Source organism: Phoxinus phoxinus, assembly GCF_949152265.1.
Source record: "Phoxinus phoxinus genome assembly, chromosome: 1".
In the NCBI taxonomy this organism is placed as follows: Eukaryota; Metazoa; Chordata; class Actinopteri; order Cypriniformes; family Leuciscidae; genus Phoxinus; species Phoxinus phoxinus.
Genome location: NC_136876.1, coordinates 13,797,734 through 13,819,808, shown reverse-complemented (window position 1 = coordinate 13,819,808; position 22,075 = coordinate 13,797,734). Strand labels below are relative to the sequence as shown.

Sequence of the window (22,075 nt, the reverse complement as noted above, 5' to 3'; positions counted from 1 at the left end):
GTTAATAAAAATACAGTCATTATTTGTTTGTTCATGTTAGTTCATGTCCATTAAATGATATTATCAGATACAACTTTTGATTTTAATAATGTACTGTAGTAGCAAAGGGCAAAATTAACATTAACAGTGATTAATAAATACTTTAGAAATATTTTTCATGGTTAGTCCATGTTAACTTTAATGTAGTTTGACAAATATACACAAAACAAGTGAAAATGAAATTAATTAAAATGAATTAGTGTTTATTTCAGTTTTAGTTTGAGGGTGCACTTACAGAACAACGATGTAAAATAATGATCCTCCTTCACACGGATCTGCGAAATGATTAAAAACGCTGTAATATTCATGTCAGGCCAGTAGATGGCAAGAAACACAACATGGCCATAGACTGAACACGTAACATGCATGCGCGCAGAGATGGAAAGTAACGAAGTACAAATACTTCGTTACTGTACTCAAGTAGATTTTTTCAGATATTTTTACTTTACTATTTATTTTTGTGCCTACTTTTTACTTTTACTCCTTACATTTTTAACACGAACATCGGTACTTTCTACTCCTTACATTTTACAAAATTGGCTCGTTACTTTAGTTTCACATAATTTCAGTGGAGTTCCCGTTATTATTTTTCGCGTCATCAATACCGAATTCAATCTAATTGGATGGGAATATACGTTGAACTTGATGCACCACTACAAGACGACTCGACAGATTCGGCGGCATTCATTCTCGGCAAATCATTGCGGCTTGATGGCGGTAACGTTAGCACATAGTATTGTGGACGGCGACATTGTTGAAAATTTGGAAAACGGAGATCCCAGAGATTCGGCAGACAAGACATGTTTAGTAATTCATATTTTATCCTTTATTTTCTTTCCAGAAGCCATATTTGAGTACGCACACATACGTGTAAAAAGCGCATAAAAAGCGCATAAAAGCGTTTTAGTTAAAAAACAGTGTAAAAGGACCCTTAGTTTTACAAAACTTAAGATTATTTCAGTTAGTTGCCAAATGAACATTTCAAATTTTTGTTTAAGGTTTAGTTTCAATGTTTTTTTTGTATTAATATTAAGTATTTTTTTATTAATATTAAAGCTTTATTTCAAGTAACAACAACAATGTTGATGTTTTTAGTTTTAGTGTTTACAATAGGTCGATGTCAACTAAATAGGTCGATGTCAATTAAGCAAAATCTCTGATGCTTGAAAGTGTTTATATTGATATTTGGGAGCATTTCATGTTTACAGAGCGTGAAGTCCTCAGTGTGTGTGCATGATGTTGATGTGTGTGTGTTTGTGTTTCTGCAGCGCAGCACTCTGTAGACGATCTCGGGCAGCTGTCGTGGCAGGAGCTGGACGTTCCTCTGTCCTACAGTATGTATCGTGCTTCATTCATGCACTTAAAACACTACACACGCGTTCCTCACGGATGACCTCTGTGTCCTGAGTCCTGACTGGGGTTGGGATGTTCTGTTGGAAGCCGTGCTTATGAAACTACTGTGCGCTAAACACACATCTTGAGAAGAGGAAAACTTATAGCAAAAATGTCCTAATGTCATGCAACATTATGCAAGTTAATTGCATTAGAAACATTGAATATTAAGACATTTTTGTGTATTTTTACAAATTCAAGCGTAATAATGTATTCTTTTTTTTTTTTTTAAGAAAAACAATGCAAATTCAAGATTTAGATGTCAAAAGTTATTATATTATATTATATTATATTCACTACTGTTTAAAAGTTTGCTGTAAGATTGTTTAATGTTTTTGAGAGATGTCTCTTCTGCTCACCATTGCTGAATTAATTTGATCAAAAATACAGTAAAAACAGTAAAATTGTGGAAAAAGTATTACATTTTAAAATAGCCATTATCTTTTTTATTTTATTTCAAAATGTCATTTATTCCTGTGATCAAAGCTGAGTTTTTCAGCATCATTACTGGAAATGATGTGGAAACTGTGATATATTTATTCCGGGATTCAAGTTCAAAAGAGCAGCATTTATTTAAAATATAAATCTTTTGTAACATTATAAATACTGTCACTTTTGATCAATTTAATGCATAATTTATGAAAATAATTTTTTTTTAATCTTTCTGACCACACTCTTTTGAAGGGTATTCTAATTTTAAGCGTGTTCCCCCTAATTTTTGGACCATTAATATTTTAGTGGCTAAATATTTATGCTAGTTTTAGTCTTTTTTTTTTTTTGCTCGATTTTAAGACATTTTTGCTATATTTAAGATTTTTTTTGCAGTGGTCAGTCTTGAAGACGGACTGAGATGTTCTGTCGAATGTCGGTTTGAGGAAAGATTTAAATCTTGCTCAACTGAATGTTGGGTTGTGCGTTTTTGTGCACGTATGTGAGGGAGTTTTGACATATATGTAGTGATTTATAGTTTCATAGTTTAATAGGTGTTTGTTGGGTAAACAGCATTTATGTGCAGCGGTTCTGCTTTAATGTGCTCCCTTGAGCTTCACGTAAATTAACTTTTTGATTCATTTCACCTCCCGTACCAGCAGGAGCAAGTTTAGTGTTGGTTCATTTCTAGCCGTTTTCCCAGTACAGTATCTCTAGGTTATTAATGACTGTTGTTGCGGATTTCTCCTCGCTGTTACCATGGTGATCCTTTTAACCACTGTGCCATATAATTCTACAAAAACTGTTGGCTCTACACCAGCTTAAATCCCTCTTTGTCTAAACCCTGGGATTATTCAGCTGACCTGCACTAATTACAGCTTTAATTATACTGTGAACTTTCAACAAACATTATTAGTGCTGTTTGCACTAGCAAGCATTGCTGTTACTATTGCTCATATTCAGAGTTAGTGGTTGGAAACCCAGAAGTATCGTTTGTGCTGCAAACTGTTGTTGGGGAAACACTGACTGCAATTTTGATTTTACACAATGTTCTCATGTAGTTTATGCATACATGCATTCATGCACCAGTGTTATTTAAATATCATTATTTATTTATTTTATCAATGTTTTGGGTTTGTTTTTATTTTTATATTTTCTGTTTTCAATTTTGTTTAGTTTAGTTTTTGCCATTATTATTATTATATCGGAGTTTTTTTAAGTTCCCCTGCTATGCTTTTTTGGATATTTCCTTTCATGCCGTGTGTAATATGGCTGTTTGTGAAGTTTTGAAGTTTCAAAGATCAAAATGCATAAAGTTATTGTCTCCTAAAAGAAAGAATAGAATCTGAACTGCCAAAACGAGTCGTCAGTAATTCCAGTCTCTCGTCCTGCTCAAACCTGCAGCATTGGCCACTTTGACCCTCAAACATTGTAGTTGTATCTGACCAATCAGAGCAGAGTAGAGCAATCACAACAGACTGAACCATCTGACCAATCAGAGTAGAGTAGAGTAGACCAATCACAACAGACTGGGCCATCTGACCAATCAGAGCAGAGTAGACCAATCACAACAGACTGAACCATCTGACCAATCAGAGTAGAGTAGAGCAATCACAACAGACTGAACCATCTGACCAATCAGAGTAGAGTAGTCTAGACCAATCACAACAGACTGAACCATTTGACCAATCAGAGTAGAGTAGAGTAGACCAATCACAACAGACTGAACCATTTGACCAATCAGAGCAGAGTAGACAAATCACAACAGACTGAACGATCTGACCAATCAGAGCATAGTAGACCAATCACAACAGACTGAACCATCTGACCAATCAGAGTAGAGTAGACCAATCACAACAGACTGAGCGATCTGACCAATCAGAGCAGAGTAGACCAATCACAACAGACTGAACCATCTGACCAATCAGAGTAGAGTAGAGTAGACCAATCACAACAGACTGGGCCATCTGACCAATCAGAGCAGAGTAGACCAATCACAACAGACTGAACCATCTGACCAATCAGAGTAGAGTAGACCAATTAGGCCTGTCGCGATAGTCGATAAATCGATTAATCGCACGATAAAAAAAATGACCTCGATAATTTTTCTAGCCGCGATAATTTAATTTGCATACTTGTTTTTTATCCGCGACTGAATGACAACTCTCGTTTCCTTAGCGTAGGAGAAGTGAACCCTCTTGTCAGTTGCATTGTCTTTTGTTTGGTGAGGCGGCGCTTATCAGTCACATGGACTTTGTGTGGGAAGCGGGAGTGCTTGAGGCGACTGCCGAGAAAAGCGAAAAGACGAGACGGGTTCAAAGCCAAACGCGACAGCTGCAGTGTGGGAGCACTTCGGATTTAAACCGAATGACCGTGGTGAACCACTTAACCTGAGCGAGCCGGTATGTCGCATTTGTTGTAAAACAGTATCGACTAAAACCCAGTGTTGTGCATGAACGCATTCAATGAACGACGTTCATATTTTCGCCGAACGCTGAACTGAACGAATCACTTTTCATACAATGAACGTGAACGAGAGATTTTTCGAGAGAACTCATCTGATTTTTTTGTACATAGCATAGCCTATTTGTTAGGATTTTAGTAGCCTATCATAATGATTAGGCTAATAAATGCACGCACAATTATCCGTGAACTTGGTTTTTGAACAAATGCCTTTCAACTTGTGTGTTTAAAATTCAGAATTAAATTAATGTGCAGAAATTTGTACAAATAGAGAGTAGGCTGTGTAGGCCTACTATACTGTTGTAGCCATTAAAAAAAAAGCGCGTTTCATATTTGTTAAAATATTATAGCCTAATGTTATTTTATTTTTCCATTTATGTTGATTTATGAAAAGTGAACAGCACGACCGAGTAAGATAGGATGCGCAATATGAGACACATGGAGCGGGTCAGACATGATTTTGACCGTTGAAGTTGAAGTTGTTATAGAAAGCCTTTCTTTAAAGTGAATTTCGTTTTGTATAAATTGTATCTTAATTTTAATCAATTTTTCATCAACCAATTGCCTGTATTTAATGAATAGGCCGACGAAACAAATGTAACGGAGGCGCCCGCGCGCTATTGCACGTGAACTAGAGCACATCCTAACTTAACGAAACTCAGTGTATGCCTCACACAGACATGACAAATACACCAAATACACAAAGCTTGAAATGTCTTTAAACGAAATAATTCAAAACGAAAAAAGAAAAAGGCTACTCTCTGATTATGTAATCCATTATTAGGCTTATTTATGTTCATTTCTCTCTATAAGCGCGTTCACACGGAGATGGCGATCGTCAACTTCATCTTTGCAGCCGAGTCGACACTTTTAGAGAAAACACTTGTTTATTAATAAAAATCAATACACGTGTCACCGGATTTACAGATGCACGCACACATATTATTTCGAAATAACGAGATATTGTGTTGAAATTACATTATTATTAATAATAGCCTACATCTTTGTTAAAAGAATTTAACAAATGAACGTAAACTAGTTCATTTTTAGATATGTGAACTTAGTTCATTAAAAAAAAAAAAAGAACTATGAACATGAACTAGTTCATTATCATCTGTGTGTGAACTGAACTTTGAGCTAGTTCTTTTTAAGTATGAACTGGCACATCACTGCCGGTAACACAGTAAACATGCACATGCACCTGCACATAGATGAAAATGGTCTCAGATCGACAAAATTATCGTTTATCGTGATAATTTCTTGGACAATTTATCGTCCAGCAAAATTTGTTATCGTGACAGGCCTAAGACCAATCACAACAGACTGAGCCATCTGACCAATCAGAGCAGAGTAGACCAATCACAACAGACTGAACCATCTGACCAATCAGAGCAGAGTAGACCAATCACAACAGACTGGGCCATCTGACCAATCAGAGCAGAGTAGACCAATCACAACAGACTGAACCATCTGACCAATCAGAGTAGAGTAGACCAATCACAACAGACTGAGCCATCTGACCAATCAGAGCAGAGTAGACCAATCACAACAGACTGGGCCATTTGACCAATCAGAGCAGAGTAGACCAATCACAACAGACTGGGCCATCTGACCAATCAGAGCAGAGTAGACCAATCACAACAGACTGAACCATCTGACCAATCAGAGTAGAGTAGAGTAGACCAATCACAACAGACTGGGCCATCTGACCAATCAGAGCAGAGTAGAGCAATCACAACAGACTGAACCATCTGACCAATCAGAGTAGAGTAGAGTAGACCAATCACAACAGACTGGGCCATCTGACCAATCAGAGTAGAGTAGAGCAATCACAACAGACTGAACCATCTGACCAATCAGAGTAGAGTAGAGTAGACCAATCACAACAGACTGAACCATTTGACCAATCAGAGCAGAGTAGACAAATCACAACAGACTGAACGATCTGACCAATCAGAGCATAGTAGACCAATCACAACAGACTGAACCATCTGACCAATCAGAGTAGAGTAGACCAATCACAACAGACTGAGCCATCTGACCAATCAGAGCAGAGTAGACCAATCACAACAGACTGAACCATCTGACCAATCAGAGTAGAGTAGAGTAGAGTAGAGTAGAGTAGAGTAGAGTAGAGTAGAGTAGAGTAGAGTAGAGTAGAGTAGAGTAGAGTAGACCAATCACAACAGACTGGGCCATCTGACCAATCAGAGCAGAGTAGAGCAATCACAACAGACTGAACCATCTGACCAATCAGAGCAAAGTAGACCGATCACAACAGACTAAGCCATCTGACCAATCAGAGGAACGTAGACCAATCACAACAGACTGAACCATCTGACCAATCAGAGCAAAGTAGACCAATCACAACAGACTGAACCATATGACCAATCAGAGCAAAGTAGGTTCTCAGAAAGTAGGGGTTTAGAGAGATTGGATTCTTTATCGAACTGTTTCAGAAAAGAGCTGATGCTGCAATGTATATTATGAGAAAATCAAAAGTGTTTTTTGACCTTGGATGCATGTAAACCTATTGTAGGAGACCTAAAGACATTTCAAAAGTTAGTATTATTATAATTAATTTTTATTTGTTTCAGATCAAATGTATTTTATTTCAAGTGACTGGTTTTGGCTGTAGTTAACTACAGTAACCCTGGCATGCATGTGTTCATGTGCAGGTCAAAGAAATCCCATTGGTCCTATCAGAGGTAATAGACTGTGTTACCGCTGCTGTGTTGTGTTTTAATTTCTCTGGTAGAAGCTTTATGCCCGTCCGCAAGGACCCCGTGTGTAATCGCAGCAGATTCCCAGCCGCCCCGTGAGCAGAAAGGTAATATCTCTGGCAGTGTTTCAGCTCTGATGCCATCAGCAGCTGAAGTCTCACACCCGTTTTGACGTCCAAACAGAGTCTGGCGTTTTGGAGACCGGTGCCAAGGATCGGTCAGATCCACTTAGACGTCAGACAGAAACAGCTGCCAGTCATGATGAACAGCAGACAGATACGCCAACGTGACTGACAGGGTTTGTGTAAAGTAGTATAACCTTGCCTAACCGTAATACCGCTCACATCAATCATCTGTTGTGAAGGCAACACGTCTTAACAATTTACACATCAAACGCATGCCGCTAATCTCCACGAACGCCCCCTAAACTTTTAACCCTAAACACTTCCAAAAAACAATCATAACAGAAAGCTTTTCCCAGAGCCCTGTTTACGAGATTTAATTTATGTTTTTTCTTGCCTACATGATGTGATGCATAAAGACTAAAGACTTCTACTGCGCTAAATTCGTAACCCTGAACACTTTAATTAATTAATCCCTTTACGTTCAACTCTGCTGATGTCCTACAGGTTAACACATCTAGTTCCTGAACAACTCTTTTTTATGGCTGAATGTTGCACTAGTGGCTACCAAACACTTAAGGCACTGTACTTCAAGATCTTGAGTTAATAACACACGCAATGCCTCTGGAGTAGAAACAATTAGCACATCTATACACTTAAAAGTACAGTTTAATGTGTTGCAATGTTACTTCAGGTCTTTAGCTGTAAGAATTTCAAAGCACATCTCCTAATGTATATGCTCATATGCTCACAGTGGCAAACCAGGGGTCATATCATACATATTTGATGCTTTAATGTTTCTCCCTGAAGTCCTCTTATAATGTTAGCCGAGTAATTTTTCGTGACCACAGGCTGTGGGTTTGCCAATGTGTCAAATGTATAATTTTGAACCCCTCCATCCATAACTAACAGCCTTTTTGCAAATCTCCATTGCATTGTGACTGGATCCCAGGATCATGTGTTTCTGGAAATCCAATCAGCTGTTTTTGCAACTTGGTTTCAAAACAGTGTCAAACAGCGAGTACATCAAGCTCTTTTAAGGTGTCAAATGTGCCTTTATCCCAAAAAAAATATTAGACCACAAGAGCTTGCTCTACTGTTATTGACTGATATTGATTGATTTCAGCCGACGCCACACTTGCGAAGACCTAAGATGACGCCAACTTTGGATCGAATATGAAACTGTCAAATATTATCCTTATATTGTAATCGTTATGAGCATTTTGTTGTAGTTGCTGCCTAACACATTCATTGTGTCTGTCTGTTTAAATGAATAAATGACGTTAACTAACCAATCACAACAGACTGGGCCTTCTGACCAATCAGAGCAGAGAGGACAATCACAACAGACTGAGCCATCTGGCCAATCAGAGCAGAGTAGACCAATCACAACAGACTGAGCCGTTTGACCAATCAGAGCAGAGTAGACCAATCACAACAGACTGAGACATCTGGCCAATCAGAGCAGAGTAGACCAATCACATCAGACTGGGCCATCTGACCAATCAGAGCAGAGTAGACTAATCACAACAGACTGGGCCATCTGACCAATCAGAGCAGAGTAGACCAATCACAACAGACTGAGTGATCTGACCAATCAGTGCAGAGTAGACTAATCACAACAGACTGAACCATCTGACCAATCAGAGAAGAGTAGACCAATCACAACAGACTGAGTGATCTGACCAATCAGTGCAAAGTAGACTAATCACAACAGACTGAGTGATCTGACCAATCAGTGCAAAGTAGACTAATCACAACAGACTGAGTGATCTGACCAATCAGTGCAAAGTAGACTAATCACAACAGACTGGGCCATTTGACCAATCAGAGCAGAGTAGACCAATCACAACAGACTGGGCAAGTAATTTGGCTTCTCAAGTAAATGCATATTGATTTGAAGATTATTTAGATAGTTGTACTTGAAATCAAGACAAAAAACTGATCCAATAGTACATCAAAGCTTTATTTTGTTAAAAGTAAGGTGAATTCAAATACATATGAACTGAATTTTGATACATCAAACTTGCAGTAGATGCCGTATAGAGTGTGAGACTCCAGGTAAACGGTGTGTGTGTGTCTCTGCAGCCCTTGACCAGAGAGACACCTCCACCTGTCTGTCACTTCATCATCGGGGTGATTTACGGGCCGGGTGGGGCAGACGGCGGGCTTCTGGAGATTTATTTGACAGCATTGCCGAGGAGACGTCGGGCGGTAATGACCTGGGCCAATCCGAGCCATCCGTCTAAATGACACGGCGGAGAGATCAAGAAGCTCTCTGTCAGACAGAGCGTCTGTTTATCACGTCTGCTGATTTACTCGCCCGCGGCCCGAGAGCTTTTGTGTGGTCTCTCTGACGGCCGCGGTGTTGTTCGCCACATCAAAAAATCGTTTTAACAGGAAATATGTCACCAGGGACCAACGGCGGTCCGGCTTCCTGAGTGATTGATTGGGTTTGTTGATTAGTTTGGAGGTTTTTAAACACCTCAAAAATGTCAAGAATTTCCCTCTTTGGGTGCAGAAAAACAAGTACAAATATCTAAACATTCATCAAGTCTACTTCACATAATTTTGCTTCTCAAATTTGTTCTCTAAAAAATTATTCAAAATTAAGTGACTTTATGCTTAAAACAAGAATAAACATCAGCCGATGGGGTCAGAAAGATAAACAGGGTTAACAATTTATTTTACAGTGTCCTTGTTGCACGTTACATGTAGTTTGTATGGCAATTATTATGAATTATGCATAATTACATGCACCTAACCCTAAACCAAACCCTAATCATAATAATCATTATTATTATTACTCAGTACTTAAATGTATAATTACACTGTGACAAGTAAAGTGTAAGCTAAATATTGATCTCGGTTTGAATTACATTTAGTTCTCTGACTTTAAAAAAAAAAATACTTTTTAATACTTTTTCAGCTTTCTTATTTAAAATGGAAATCTTTGTAACTTTTTTATTTAAAATGGAAATCTTTTGTAACATTATAAATGTCTACTGTGACTTTTGGTCAATTTAATGCATCCACGCCGGATAAAACTAGGCACCATTGTGTCTGTTGGCGTTTCTACTATTATTATTCTCTATCTGCGAGAAAGTTATGAAATTTGGTTCACAGATGGAGGACAGTCTGAAATGTCACTATAGCAAATTTGGAGTCTCAATCCTCTAGCGCCACCAACTGTCCAAATTTGCACTCATGTTTATGCTAATAACTTTTGAACTGTAAGGGATCTTTTCAATTCGATTTCCCTATGTAATGTACTTTTCTGTCATGACGTTTTTTTCCGCCATTTTTAATTTCCCGCTAAACCTACTTTTTCGAACTCTTCCTATACTAGGCCATTGATCTGATTTTCATGTAAACTGAACCAGATCGTCTTCAGACTGTGCCGACAAAACATTTTTTTTTCCCAGCGAATTCAACGAAGTGACCGCCAAAATGAATGTGAGGCTGTATCACTGCAATTCGTTGTGTTATGTTTGTTATCACAAATTTGAACGATACCCAATTTTCCCATATCGCCCAAAATCTTTTATTTTGTTGTAAAATGCTATATTTTACGAATGCATTGGTGTATCATTTCGAATCTTGGTATGTCTCTTCAGCACCATGCCCTGAAAGTACTCAAAAAGATTCGGGGCCACCAGGGACCAACTTGTGGTCAGAAGTTATAATGAAATTTCCAAAAATGCGAATAACTGTTGATTACATGAACCTACTGTAATCTAACTGGTCTTAATAGATTCGATCACACTTTATTTGAAGGTGTCTTGTTACATTGTAATTATATATTTAAGTACTGAGTAATACTAATTAACTACATGTACTTACTATAGGGTTAGGGTAGGATTAGGTTTTGGTTTAGGGTTAATTGCATGTAATTATGCATCATTTACTGTTATTACTATGGTAACTACATGTAACATATGTAACAAGGACACTAAAATAAAGTGTTACCATAGATTCCTTGGGTCATGTCGAGAACATTTTTCAAAACCCACTTTTTCGAACTCTCTTTGACTGTTTGTCCGATTTTCACCAAATGTGAGTCAGATCGTCGTCAGACTGTGCTGACTGAAAAGTGAAAAAGTTATAGATTTCGTGTTGACAGACGAAACCGTTTTCGTTTACCGCATCGACAAATTTGAGGCATGATGCCAAAAACGAGTATATCCCTGCAAAGCAGAGGCTAGTGCATTTAATAGCTAAATAGTTTACTGACCCCACACGTAGTAATGGTAGTGTATATTATATTTGCACATTGCATATGGGTGGAAAAGAAAAATACTTGAAAACAATGTGAGAAATATTGGCCTTGAAAAGGAGGAGAGACTGTGAGCTTTGTGTTGACATTCACGCAAGAACGATTTCTAATATCCAGCTCATTTGCGAAACAGTGACATGCTGAATAATAAACATCAGAATTATTCACAGTGATTCTGCATTTGTTTATATTTGAGTTTAGAATAAGCAAGCATGTGCCAAACTGGGTCTTAAAGGTATCGTTCGCCCCAAAAATGAACATCCGGTCATCATTTACTCACCCTCACATCGATCCAAACCAAAACGTACTTTCTGCTGTGGAACATAAAGACATTAAAGTTTTTTTTTTCTTCTGAGAGGCAGATTGCAGTGTGAAAATCACCCGAACTCCTTTGACCGTTGTATAATGGGCATACTATGGCACTGGAAAGGACCCCGGCTCTGCTTCCCTCGGTCCGCTGCTTAAACGGTTTGCTTTGTTAGTATCAGGTCAGAAGGTTGAGATTGAAATGGTCATATTGGAAAACTCGCTCTGGACACTTGAAGTGGCTCCTCGTGGCAGATGACCTGTTTAAAGACAGCAGAGGGGAGCTCAGTCTGAAAATATGTCCGAAGGACAGCAGGTTTCTCTGCCCTGTCCTCATTACTGCTCCGTACCTTTGGGATCGTGCAGAGCACAGATAAAGCACCCCTGCAGGACCTAGTTCAAATGCAAAGGGTTTTCTTATGGTGTGCAAATGATTGCAGCTGTAAGTCTCTTTACTGTCTTCCTTTTCTTGTCCTTTGCTCTTTCTTTTTTTCTCCCTGAATCTGTATACTTACTGCCCATTCACACCAATAATGATAACTATAAGATAACTACATTAGCGTACACACCAACAAGGCAATAATTAGGAGACAACAAGTGCATGAACCATTGTGCCGTGCTGCTTATATTTATCACGCCCCAAAACACGGCGTCTGTGGATGAGAGTCCGAAACAAGGACTGGTGGGACGTTGTCCTGTTCCACTTCAAAGCGGATGAGTGGAAGGAGAGTTTAACAATAGCACGTCAGTCATTTATACACACAACAATGGCTCGTTTCATACGTCATTACACTATTTATACATCATTTCCCATTCCGTGTTTCAATCCGATCAAGTGTTTACATGTCCTCTCGATCACATTAGAAAAGTTTAAATCGCCCCTTACAATCCGAATGAATTTTAATCGGATTTGGGCAATTCATTAATTGACATGTGACTTTTTTTATTCTGTCCATGTGTAAACGGCTATTGTTTTTGTCGTTTGTTATAGATGTTGTGTGGACTCTGCTGTTCTTTTACATGTAAAATTATTTTTAGAACAATTTCTTTATTGTTAGTTATCGTCCTTTGTGTGAACAGGCCTTTAGCTTTTGTTTAATTTTTCTTAATTTATTTAGAATAATTAATCTTAGGTTTGCACTGTAGGTTTTATCAGTGCGAGTCCCTGCATTATTCAGCAGTGAGATGAGCGTTTACTCAGTGAAAGCGCACTGTTATTATATCACAGACTGTGTTTGTATGCATGCGTGTGCATCAGCGCACGCTTGGCCTCTGATGCCGTCTGAATTCTGATAGCATGCTGCGTTATGGACCCGAAAGGAGAAGCATAAACCAATGCCGCATGCGATCAGAATTCAGAAAAGTCTTCTCAGGTGCAGCGCCCTTCATATAAAGCACAGCGGCGTGATCCTCTGCTGAATGCAGATGCTGTTTACTACACGCAAACAACATTTGGTGTGGGATTTACCAACCCGATCTCACGGCAGTTCGTACGAATTTTACGAGGTGGCTATTTCGTACGAATTCATACGACCTCACTCGAACGAATTAGTAAGATTTTTGCTTAAAGGGCCCCTATTATGCTATTTTAAAGTTTCCTAATGTTGTTTTGGAGTCTCCTACAACAGGTTTACATGCATCAAAGCTCAAAAACACGGTTTCATTTTCTCATAATATACATCACCAGATTTTCAATGATTCTCAAACGACTCGCTAAATGAATCGATCTCTCTAAATCCCTCCTTTCCGCGAGCTACTCTGCTCTGATTGGCCAGACGGCTCAGTCTGTTGTGATTGGTTTACCGCGTACAGCACGCGTCGTAAACAAAAACTCCCATTTGCCATATCAACATCGGCTCTGTCCTAAAGCTTCCTACACCGTAACGAACAATGACGTCGATTTGACCATATCAATCCGAGCGCGAGTCCGATGATGCAACACTAGAAGAACTAGTTATTCAACCCGCACCTCCTTCGCAAGGACGACTCGAGCAGGACGTTTCAGTGATTCACTACTCAGTTTGAGGTACATTATGAGATGTTGCAATTTCTCACCATCAGCATTAACAAGTGCATGTCCATCAACCGATTGTTTTACTTGTACTAATTTATTTACCAAGTATGTTTCTAATATATTGCGGTGAACACGTGGAAACTGTATCAATAACAGGGCATGTATGCAATGTATACATTAGCCGAGCTCGAGCGTGAATGACTGATGTAACATAAACATTGGTAAAATAAATCTTACTCCATGCTTAACCTTTCCTCAAAGTAGTGAGAACGACAGACAATCTGCATTAATAGACACAGTTTTGTGTAATAGTGGCCCACAGCTGATTAGCAGAAGTATTTCAATTAGACAGTGATAACATGAGTTAGCCAGTTAGCAGTACACAATGTAAAACTCAAAACTAGTATTTTGAACCGTCTTTCAAGAGCAAGAGGTTTGCGAATCCTGCATTGAACTCCGATATTTGAGAAGCAGTCGTCAGTAAAATAAAGGTAACAGGAAAAGTTTAGGATTATACTGCTGTAGTATCATGGTAAAGATTAATTTTAACCACTGATTCTTCACATGCTCGTCCTTGGGCAGTGGGGGAAAAAAAGTCTTTACCGTCACATTGTAGAGCACAGCGTCTCCTCGACATGATGCTGTCCAGTGTCCACAGGAATCAGCTGCTAGTTTAAGTTTCCCTGTGTCTGCGCGTGCAATAAGTGGGCGCGGCCAATTTAATAATTTCGTCTTGACTTCCCGCCGATAAAGCTTATGACTCGTTTGAAAAACGATTCATTTAATTGACTCAGAGTCGACTCTTACTTTTGAAAGACAATAACTTTATATACAGGTACGGTGCACTTTCAGATTTAAAACTTTGCAGGATGTTATCATTCACTTAGAGCCACACATTACATGGAAGGTCATTTTCAAAAATCCATAATAGGGGCCCTTTAATCGCTCATATTTTACGAGTTGCCCAATTCGTATGAATTCGTACGAATGACCTACCCCTGACCCGCCCCTAAACCTACCCATCATGGGGTTTAGACAAATCGTACAGATCCGTACGGTACGAGTGAGGTCGTACGAATTACGAACTCGTATGAATTGGTCGTGAGATAGCTCTCTTTACTAAGAAATTGCTGGTACATTTCTCAAGTAATTGCTAAGAAACAGCAAGTAATACTGTACATTGAATTACCTGAAATTTTGAAGTAGAAAGAAGGAAATAATATGTTCTTGTAAAACATGCTCCAGTAATCTTTTTTTAATTTACAACTTTGAAATATATATATATATATATATATATATATATATATATATATATACACAGTGCATTATATTAAAGGAATAAGCCCCTTGAAGCGGTGTTTTACAGTGGATTTAGAACAGCTGAGGGGCGGAGCGGAGTGCCTAAAACCCCCTCAGCTGTTCTAAATTCACTGTAAAACACGGCTTCAAGGGGCTTATTGCTTTAATAAAACGGTTACTCCATAAAAATATTCATTTTGATATTTATTTTATTCTTAAAATAAACACCAGAAACAAAAAATATAACATTATAACAGATTTATTCCTCCGCCAAGCAATGTAGTTCCAGAGAGGTTGCTAAGCAACACATGCATCAACAAAGCATCACAAACGGCAGTTGCGCAGTAACACTTATGTAATGCAGTCACAGGTGTATGTGTGTGTTGAGTAATGTACAACGGCTTCGAACGCGGCTCAACCAATCAGAATCAAGGACTGGAACTATCCGTTTAATATAATTTTTATTCCATTGCTTGTGTCTTGTGTAAACATTTTGTAAGTGTAGTTTTTTATGGTTATCCAGCAACGCCTCAGTCCAGTCAGATTCATAATTTATTGCGTTTTTGTGTTTAATTTGTCTTTCATAATTCAAAGCGTTTTTTGCTCTGAGGCCTTTTTTTTTTGGTGAATCAAACTCAAAAAACGGCTTGTTTGGATATTGTGGGTCACATGGGCAAATACATTTGCATATGACTGCCTACAGAGGAAGACATCGATGAATAATTATATATCATCGCATCAATGGTCGATTTACGGCTGATGTTTGCATACACTGGATGTGAGTAATAAAGCCATTAAAAACGCTGACGCTGTCTACACTGGATACAGTATACGGATGTGTGTTCAGAGTCTTTCAAGGACAAATGGAAGTGAAAGAACGTTTGCTTTAAACACGTTCAGTTTAAACGGCTCGTTTGCCTCTCTGTACGGACTTTTAATAGCATCCTGGATTGCGTCTGAGGATTTTATGTATGATTTGTAAACGAGGCACGGGTTAAAGTTCATAAAGAAACTTTTGTTCATGTGTGTGTGTGTGTGCAAAAACATCTATTAACATTATCAGTGAACCTCAAGGAACTAAAAAAAATCCCTGTCATGACCCGTTTTAATGGACTGCTGAGAGGTGACATCACCGCAACTTCAGGTCAAGGACAGTGTGCCTCTGTGACATCATCGCCAGATGCTCGATGAAGAAACATTGCAGGAAGTACATTCTAAGATTCGAAGGGCGGAATGTTTTTGTATGACATCACAGTCATAATGGTGCATGACATTCTACTGGTCCTTTTGAGTGTCTTTATGATATCACAGAGTTTTGTTTTTTTGTTTTTTGGGGTAGTTTTGGCATAATGTACTCTGAATGAGGTCTGGTCTGGTTGTATATACGGGATGTTTAGTTTCAAAGGCATACAGGTCAGTGGTTTAATTATTAATTCAGAGTGCAGGCATACACGCATTCATTTAGGGCTGCTTATTTCGTGTGCTTTGGAAGAGGAGAGCATCATTCAAGGGCTGCATTGCTTTACTATGCTCCATAAGCTCATTAATAAAGCCATGAATTATTCATGAAGACAGCTTTCTGATGAAGAGCACTAAACTGAACTTTTTAAAAGGGAAAGTTGGCAATCTCAAAGGCGTTTTGAAAGCCTGCCTTTCTTGAGTTTCACTCATTAGTAACATTTCATCATAAAGCCGGTGAAATTAGTATATTTTAAAATGAAAAGATGCAAACTATCAACATCAAACATTGTATTATGTAAATAACAACTACAATTTCTATGCAATTAGTAGTATGTGTTAAGCCAAGAAGCTATTGCTCATGTAAGTTAGTGAATTGAACAAATTACAAACTCGTTCTGGAGCGTTTGTGAGATGAATGATTTCTTAAATTATGTTTGTTGTTAAAAAATGTTGAGTTCCTCCCAACAATAATTTCCTCTTGGAATTGAAATCTGCTCTGCTTTGGTACGTGTGTGTGGGACCAGGGTAAGGAAAGTAAATAGAGCCTTTTCAAAGGTGTTGCATTCCTGTAGGTCAAAGACAACCAATTAGAATGGCATTCTCACACATATTTCCCCACAGTTCACAACACGCGCTAATCAATGGCCACAGCGCTATAGTCTTACAAATGTGTTTGGAGTGTGTTTCTCCTGATGATGATGCTGGATCTTCTGTTAGAAGTGTCCTTGAACCGGTAATGGCACTGCGGTGAGGTGACGTCAGTGATGATGAGGAATCCATCGGCTCTGTAGAACATCTGCAGTATCCATAGATCTAGTTTCTCTTGTAAACTCTTAAAAATCCAGGTTCTTTATTGGCATCGTTGGTTAAGAAGTCTTTCCATTCCACAAAAGGTCCTACATAGTGGAAAAAAAGTTATTTAGATTTTTAAAATGTTTCGATTTTAAAAAATTGTTCTCTTTTAAAACTTTTTACTGAAAGGTTCTCTTGGGAACCAAAAATGATTATTGTATGACATTGTTGCAAAATGTTTAGTTTAGTTTAATTCAGTTCAGTTTAATTCAGTTCAGTTTAGTTAAGTTAAGAAAAATACACACCTTTTAGTTTATTTTTTGTTTAGACTTTGTCTTTATTATATTTTTATTCGCATATATGGTTCCATGAAGAACCTAACACTCTTGGGAACCAAAAACGGTTCTTCTGTGGCATCGTGCAAAAGTTTTGGTTTGTTTGGTTTTGTTTAAAACAAATACACATCTTTTAGTTTACACATCTATTTATTTAAAGACTTTATCTTTATTTTATTTTATTTTATTTGAATCTATGGTTCCATGAAGAGCCATCTCTTGGGAACCAAAAATGGTTCTTATGGCATCGGTGGAAAATTTTGTTTTGTTTTGTTTTGTTTCCAAAAAATACACATCTTTTAGTTTATTTTTGTTTAGACTTTGTCTTTATTTTATTATATTTCATTTGAATATATGGTTCCAAGTAGAACCATTTTCTTGAAAACCAAAAACGGTTCTTATGGGATCGGTGGAAAATGTTGTTTTGTTTTGTTTTGTTTTCAAAAAATACACAACTTTTAGTTTATTTTTGTTTAGACTTTGTATTTACTTTATTTCCTTTGTTTCTATGGTTCCATTTTGTTTTGTATTTTTGGTCTGTTTAAAAAAAAAAAAAAAATTGTTTTGTTTTGTTAAGATTGTTTTTATTTCATTTCGTTTGCATCTATGGTTCCATGAAGAACCTTTAACATCAATGGAACTTTTCTATTGCACAAAAGGGTCTTTATAGATTTTTTTACAGAATAACTTATTTTTTTTAGTTTTCACTGAATGGTTCTCGGGGAACCAAAAAAGGTTCTTAATCGCCGTGGAGCAGTTATTCGTAAGAGTGATTTGTGTTGTGCTGTTATGCATGTATGCGGTGAGGAGGTGTTAATCTGAACAGATTTCCGCCCACAGGCCTGAGCGCGTCCCGCTGTGAAATGAATTGAACTCATGGTCTGAGGAGCAGGCGTCAGTGTCCACTCAAACAGCCCTGAGACTGAGTGCATGTGCTGGCCTTCCAAACCAGGTCATTCTGGCCGTGAAACGTTCCTGTCCTCGCCGTTTGAAAACTCCTCAAGACATGCACAGCTCGCTTGGAAGAGTGTTTAGAAACATTCCCTCTCTCAGGGGTCAGCCATCTAAGATAAAGGGAGGTTTGTGTCATTTGGAAGCAATAGTGAGTGTATGTATCCTTTTTTTTCCACCTACATGCCATCTACCTCCTTAAAAGTTTTTTTTAAAGATTTGAGTCTTAACCAGACTTCACTTGTATCATTTGTAGCAAGAAGGAATACGGTTTGTGTTGGATTCATGCAGCGCGGTGTGTTCGACCGAGGCCTCTTGTCCTCAGAAACATAATTTCCTCTAGTCCGTTTCATAACTTACCTTCATTCTCTCGTGCTTATGTTACAGATCAATCACAGAACACCCTCTACCGTATTCCTTTGAAACTGAGAAAGAGCTGCAAATAACCCAGCACATTTCTGCTGACCTGCTAAAGAAATGAGATCGAGCGGATAGAGAGAGACAGAGTTGAAGAAGCTGCTTCAAAACGTAATTTAAAACCAGACTCAGTCCTTAGCCATACGCTACAAGCTACTTAACAATAGCAAACTGCAACAGAGCGATTTAATGGAACAATATCGTATATATAAATATCAGATTAGAGCAGCTTTTTATTATTTTTCATTGTTTTCAAATATGTCGAGTGATGTATCACTTGTAAGTTAGCAACTCCTCAACACTGATTCCCACACGCTTATTAATAACTCTGATGAAAAAAGAAAAAGGGTGGAAAGGTTAGGAAAGAGGATAGTCATGCGGAGAGGAGGATGTGCTTCAGCGCTCGGAGAACTTGAGCACAAATCGAAACCCCACAGACACAATCTGTGCCGACCCAAATACTGAACAAACACTGAGCTTTTCTGCACAACAATACATAAACCACGGCTCTGAGGGTTGAGGTCGCGAAGGGTTTCTAATGTGTCCGACTCTTCTGCTCACCAAGGCTGCATTCAGTTGATCAAAAATGCAGTAAAAGCTGTAATATTGTGAAATGTTATTATAATATATGAAATAAGTGTTTTCTATGTGAATATATTTATTATATAAATAATATATAAAATTATAAATGTTGAAAAAAGTAGATTTTTTTTTCTGAATTCTCTGACGAATGGGACGTGTAAACATTTATTTGAAATATAAATCTTTTGTAACATTATATGTGTCTTTACTGTCACTTTTGATCAATTTAATGCATCCCTGCTGAATAAAAGTATTACTGACCCCAAATGTTTCAATGGTAAAAAGAAAGAAAAAGCATATTCAAATCTAAATTGACCCTTCGCAGGGAGTTTGATTGACAGGTGATCTGACCAATCATACTTCGACATCCGCCATTTTGTCCGACAAAGCAGTCAGGAGAGTTAGTATATTAACATGGGAGGATTTTAACTTGAGAAGCGGAGTGTACTGACGCCTTTCCGCGGTTAAAACAACATTCCTGTTCATTCATGTTTATTTGATGCTATAAATGAACTAGAAGGAAGAGATGATCGGTTCACGAGCAGCTTTAACTGAGGCTCTACAGCGATCTGTCAGACACATTAAAGAGCCACAAAACGGTATTTATTGTTTAAATTTCTTTTAAAAAATGACCAAATTTGAAAGGTGAGACTTTGTTTAATATCAAAAGTAACCGAAAAGTAACCTGACCTGTCCTGTCTGTCAGCGTGTTGTCAGTGTCCTCTCTGCTCCGCAATGTATTTTTCACTGCGTGAGAACATGGTGTGTGTGTGAGAGCGCCGTAGCTTGTCGGACATAGCGACAGTAACTAAGGGGGGCGGGTCTTTGCAAACAGTCAATTGTTTCATGTAGACAGTAGTGAGATTAAATATCGTTTCTGTTTCATGAGTTGAATTTCAGCATATGATTGCATGTATTGCGCATAATTTGACTCATTCCCGCAGATTTTGTGCTCACACTCAAAGCGCGCACATACAGCCGCCTCTCAGCCCTAAATTGAGCTCTTTTTTGCTGATTATTGCACTTAAACAGTCAAATACACACAAAATAATGTCAAAATCCCAGTCTTAGCGAGAATTCACGTGTAAACAGTCATTTATGTTGTAAGTGAATGTAAACGGTTGAGAAAGAAAACGCATGTGTAACAGTATAATGGATCTGTGCGTCAGGTCTTAAAGTGACAGCAGCCTAATATTCCTGCTGCCAAATTATGAGATAATTAGGGGTGTGACGGTTAGTATATAACCGTGAGACCGACGGTTATAGTTAAACACCGTCATTAGAACTCTATAACCGCCAAAACCGTGTTATTAAAATATTTTTTACAAACATAAAAAAAAAAATTTTTTTAGATAGGATCATAATATGCGCAATACATCGGGAGACATGGTTTTTACCACTTAATGAAGTTTTGTTTTGTAAATCGTCAGAAATGATTTTTACCACTTCATATAAGTTTTGCTTTGTAAGCCTTTCCTTAAAGCGAATTTCGTTTTGTACAAATTGTACCTTAATTTTAATAAATGTTTCATCAACCAATTGCATGTATTTAATAATATAGCAGACAATATAATAACCGTGACATTGAGGCGCCGGCGCGCCGCGTTCACTTGCATTGCGTTGTGAACTAGAGCGCATCTCATCGTAAATGAATGAAACTATGCCTATGCCTCATGCATTAGCATTAAATATCTTTGCTACATCCTTTCTAGACGGGTGCGGCTTTGAGAAATCTTGGAGATCTCCCTAATAAACGGAGGTCTGAAATATCTGCCCCTTTACCGATCAGAGCGCGCGCTGACACGGAGTTAACCCGCTATCTCCAAGAAGAACCAATTGACTCTACGGCTAATCCACTAGCATGGTGGGGAGACACACGCTATCCGCTCTTAGCAAAATTGGCACGTAAATACATGTGTATTTGTGCTACAAGCACAGCATCAGAGCGAGTTTTTAGCACTGCGGGTAACATAGCTACCCCTGTCAGATCGTCACTAAAACCGAGTAAAGTGAACATGTTGGTGTTCCTGTCACGGAACTTGGAAGTCGAAAAAGATTAGGAATTTAAAATGTCATTGCACTTTTTTTGTTTCCTGTATTTAGTTAGTTTAATTAAGGTATTATCACAACAATCGTTGTTCGACTTTTTTTTTCTTTGATAAAGGTATGTAGATTTTATCATTTGTAATTTAGGCCTACTCATTCATTTTTATGCAGCTCTTATATAATTTAAGCAGCCTACGTTTTTAAAAGGATTCGTTTAGTGTGTGTGATTTATTTAAAACAAAGCATGTTCATTGCTTTTTTTTTTTAAGTATTTAAAAAAAAAAAACCGACGGTTATGTTACGAACCGTCACATTTGACTCACATCATAACCGTCATCACCAATTCTGAAACCGGCACACCCCTAGAGATAATATAAAAAAATATCTATATGGCAGTTTTTTCCCCATGGTATTGATGTCAAAATGGT

The 22,075-nt window shown here is 38.0% G+C and overlaps 1 protein-coding gene across 2 annotated transcripts in view; it reads left to right on the top strand.

The window, feature by feature from the left end:
- The window catches only part of LOC306995338 (shisa family member 6), a 106,322-nt gene that overhangs the window by 30,471 nt on the left and 53,776 nt on the right, over positions 1 to 22,075 (top strand). For both annotated transcript variants that reach the window (XM_079606882.1, XM_079606881.1), the window contains exon 5: positions 1,308 to 1,373. In XM_079606882.1, the coding sequence (XP_079463008.1) occupies positions 1,308 to 1,373 (66 nt within the window). The remainder of the gene's footprint in view (positions 1 to 1,307; positions 1,374 to 22,075) is intronic.